The sequence below is a fragment of the Pristiophorus japonicus genome, chromosome 9, assembly GCF_044704955.1.
Source record: "Pristiophorus japonicus isolate sPriJap1 chromosome 9, sPriJap1.hap1, whole genome shotgun sequence".
Taxonomy (NCBI): domain Eukaryota; kingdom Metazoa; phylum Chordata; class Chondrichthyes; family Pristiophoridae; genus Pristiophorus; species Pristiophorus japonicus.
The window spans coordinates 161,757,083-161,761,427 of NC_091985.1; the positions used below are offsets into that span (position 1 = coordinate 161,757,083).

At 48.6% G+C, this 4,345-nt stretch overlaps 1 protein-coding gene across 3 annotated transcripts in view; it reads left to right on the plus strand.

Annotated features, from left to right (window-relative positions):
- Window positions 1-4,117, plus strand: part of LOC139273299 (zinc finger protein 501-like) — a 32,248-nt gene extending 28,131 nt beyond the window's left edge. For all 3 annotated transcript variants that reach the window (XM_070890035.1, XM_070890036.1, XM_070890037.1), the window contains exon 2: window positions 1,881-4,117. In XM_070890035.1, the coding sequence (XP_070746136.1) occupies window positions 2,171-2,479 (309 nt within the window). In that variant the 5' untranslated portion in view covers window positions 1,881-2,170 and the 3' untranslated portion in view covers window positions 2,480-4,117. The remainder of the gene's footprint in view (window positions 1-1,880) is intronic.
- The last annotated feature ends 228 nt before the right edge of the window (window positions 4,118-4,345 follow it).

Sequence of the window (4,345 nt, forward strand, 5' to 3'; positions counted from 1 at the left end):
GAGGAAAGGAAGAGAGGGGGGGGCAAGAGAGGAGGAGGGGGGGAAGAGATAGGAGATGGGGGCGGAGAGGAGGAGGGGGGGGAGGGAAGAGAGGAGGAGGAGGAGGAGGAGGAGGGGAGGGGGCGGGGGGGGCAAGAGAGGCGGAGGGGGGGCAAGAGAGGCGGGGGGGGCAGAAGAGGCGGGGGGGGAGAGAGGATGAGGGGGTGGAAAGAGAGAGGATGAGGGGGGGGAAAAGAGAGAGAGGATGAGGGGGGGGAGAGAGAGAGAGGATGAGGGGGGGGAAAAGAGAGAGAGGATGAGGGGGGGGAGGAGAGAGAGGATGAGGGGGGGAAAAGAGAGAGAGGATGAGGGGGGGAAAAGAGAGAGAGGATGAGGGGGGGAAAAGAGAGAGAGGATGAGGGGGGGGAAAGAGAGAGGATGAGGGGGGGGGAAAGAGAGAGGATGAGGGGGGGGGGAAAGAGAGAGGATGAGGGGTGGGGTGGCAGAGAGAGGATGAGGGGGGTGGCAGAGAAAGCAGGGGGTTGGGAGAGGGGAGGAGGTGGAGGGGGTTGGGGGAGAACAGAGGTGGGAGTGGCGAGAAAGGCGGAGGGGGAGAAAGAGAGGGAGTCCCAGAGAGCTGCTGGTGCCTGTGGAGCTGCAGAGCAGACTAGATGGACCTCGGGGTGGATTTCGGGTCAGCTGACGGGACGGAATGCTGGTGTTTGAAGTGGGCAGGTTCTAGAATGTGGCGAGTGAATGGCAGTTGTGGCAGTTGGGGAATCCAGAGGGCCGATGCACTAACCCCACGAGCAGGGCCCTCGCACACAAACTCCGGACAATGCAGAGCACGCAGGTCAGCTGAACAAGCAGAGAGTACTTCGAAGGAAAGACTCCCGAGCAAATGCTGGAAGCTTCCCGCCAGGGAACCAGCTCTAGATTGGACAGGAGCCTGCTGTTACTCAAGCAGCAATGCCTGAGGTCAGGGACCTGCACTCAGCCTGCCTCTGACCCCCCCCCCCCCCCGGCTGTTTGTGCCCGGCCTCTGCCCCCCCCCCCCACCCCGGCTGTGTGTGCCCGGCCTCTGATCCACCCCAACCCCCCCCCCCCCCCCGCCGTCAGCATGTCGGCCCAATGCTGTGCTGTCGGGCTGTTTTATGAGCGAGATGTCGAGTCCATCTGCCAGTTCCTATTGTTCAGGTGGACATTTGAAGATCTAGGTGTGTCCTAGCCAACATCCTCCCTCAGTCAACACTAAACACTACCAAAGAGATTAGTTGGTTAAATCATGTGGTTGCAGTGTATGATATAAATGAGCTGTTTTGAGATAAGGATGCATGTGAATGCAAATCTTTCAGGGAGACTCAAAGGGGGATCAATGAAACAAGATAATATAATTTAATGAGGCTGAGCTCCATGTACAGGACAGAGCATCAATTTGCAAATCATCACGCTTTTTCCTTCTAATTGCACCCCCCCCACCCCACCTTCCTCTCAACTGAAGGTGCTGAGCCATCTAGCTCTACTTGTAACTCCCAGAAGTGACCATGTGAGTCTAGAAAGTAAGCACATGGGCTGTTTGATTTTGCCTGCGATGCACTCTCTGGTCAATCAAGCAATACATATTTTCCATCATGAATGACTGGGTAGTGATCAGAAGAAGCAATACTGTCTGATTTACCCCTCCTTAGACTAGTTGGACTGAGGCCCATTACTGTACCAGGTGAGAGAAACAAACTCTGGATAGATGAGGGTTGGAAGCTGGGATCTCTGCTGTGTATGGCTCAGAACCACAAGATGGTGCATTTACCCACTGAGGATAAAATGTGTTGGCTAATGAGAAAATGTCGTTCCTCTCTTTCTAGCTATGGAACAAACATGTTATTTTTTTTCTTTACCTGCAGGCTGAATAACCTGGTCAAGGCTCCAAACTTCCGATTCTGAATCCTGGAAAGGAATTGGCTCCACTTCAGAGCAGGGATCAATCCCAAATTCCCAGTGTTTCTTTGAGATTGCTTTGAAGTTGACCAGAAATCAGCAGATACAAAGACTTTGGGCCGTGTTTTGGAAGTGGAGAAGTGAGTTGGAAATCTTCAATTTAAAAAGAAGTGAGTTATTGGTTGGGTAACCAAGGACCACTCGCCCTCGTGTGTTTGTGTGCGGATCTGGTTGTGAGTCAAGTTGCCTCGGGAAGATGTCTCAGCCCATTACCCAAACTCCTCGGTCCAAGAAGAAGAAGACCTTTGAATGTCTGGTGTGCGGCCGGGATTATACTTCAAAGTCGAACCTGAAGATGCACCAGCGGATCCACAGCCAGCAGCTGGTGTACAGGTGCCTGGTTTGCAAGAAGCTGTACCGCACTGCTGCCATCCTGATGACTCACCTGCGCATGCACACCGGCGGCAAGCCCTACAAATGCAATGTCTGTGGCAAGACGTTTGTCAATTCATCCGTCATTGGCAACCACCTGCGTACTCACACGGCCAAAGAAAAAGCAGCCTGAGAAGATTCATACTTTAAAAGCAAGAACTGTGTAGTTATTGATGTAGGTACATTTATCTTGGGGGGGGCGGGGGGAAAGGTTTCACATCCTGAGAAATGATCTCAGACTCTCAATGGATGAAAAGTATTTTTTTTGAAACTGGAAAATAACTTTGTAGTCATTTTGCCTGTCACTATGTCAAAGACGTGGCTTTCAAATGCAGGAGTGTTATGGTCGGTGTGGTTTTACACAAACACAGCTGTTTTGACATTGGCAGGAATTACCAGTTGAACAGTTTAATTGGCAATAGGATTGGCATCTTCCTTCATGGAAAAGAAAATGGTGGATAAAACCCCAAAGGCGAGGATTTTTTTCCCATCCGAATGCAAAACGAGCAACTTTTTGTCGACAAAGGGCAAATTAAGAACACATTAACCGAGCAGCTCGATGTGGAGTGAGTGGTCAGCATCACTCGCTCATTGCAAGCAATTTGCATTGACTGTAACCACCAGCTCTGTAGTTAAGTCTTCATTTTGCGCACTCGCCCACCAAGGTAAACTCGGTGAATGGAATCACAGCCAATTGAACGTGAACAACAGCCAGCTTTTGGTGGATTCCCTCTTCTCTGGCTGTTCTGTCCGATCTGAATTTGGTAAAGATTATCACATCTGTCTCTGGAAATGTGACCAAGCAGAAAGGCTATTTTGTGTCATTCATTAACTCTGATGAATCTCCCAAGACTCAGCACGCCACAACTGAACATTCTCGGCAAAAACTCTTGAATGGCTTGGATTGAATAATGTCAATTGGTCTGACAGGACAGAGAGGAACTATAACCAAATTGCCTTCTGGAAATGATGTAATTTCCATTACCAGCACATGTTATATGTAACAACACCGTAATCCAGTTTATAAAGAATGTGGTTATAATTTTGCTTCAAAAAGTGCACAGAGGAAACCTTTCCCTACTATGTGCGGCCGCTGTTTATTTAATATGTGCATGAGCCAGGACACCATGAGGCGCTCTGGGTGCTGTCGTGTTTTTCTCCCAATTTCCTCTTTGTTACGGATCCTTTGTAATGCTATAACTCCCCAATCCCCCACACCCACAACTCCATTCCATCACCAGTGGCATAATGGGCAACTTACAAAAAAAAGCAGCCACTGTATGTATTGTTAAAACACACAGCTGGCATTAGTTTCAAAATTCAAATTTCAAAATATCCTGGCCAGCATTTATTCCTCAATTAGCATCATTGCAAAACAACCGATTTATCTGGTGGTTATCACTTTGCTGTTTGTGGGAGCTTGCTGTGTGAAAATTGGCTCATGTTTCCTACATTACAACAGTGACTGCACTTCAAAAGGTACTTCATTGGCTGGGAAGCACTTAGGGACGTCTTGAAGTTGTGAAAGTTTTTTAAAAAAATATCCAGGTGGCAACTTTAATGATTTTCAATACCTATAGAATCATATTCTAGAGGGAGGCCATTGGGCCTGTGTTAGCTCTGACGGCACTACCACTCTAATCTCATTTCCCTGTCCTTCCCTCATATCCTTTTATATTCTTCCTTTTGAAATACATATCCAATTTCCTTTTAAATGTAGTAGTCACAGTCTCTAGCTACTTGTAGTCAAGCTTTTCATGTTCGAATTACTCTGGGGGTGGGGTGGGGGGGGGGGGGGGGGAGGGGGTGGAAATTGTAGTATATTTTTTGTGAAACGCAAGTCAAATATGAACTCGTGTTGATTGGCTAAGAATCATGATTGCTATTTTGTGGGTGGCTGGTTGATTCCCTGCACCAGTCCATTGGCAGATGTCACTCGATGTTTGATTTATTTTTGTCTCCCATCCATTTAGCACCTGTTCAGGTCATTATCTGCAAG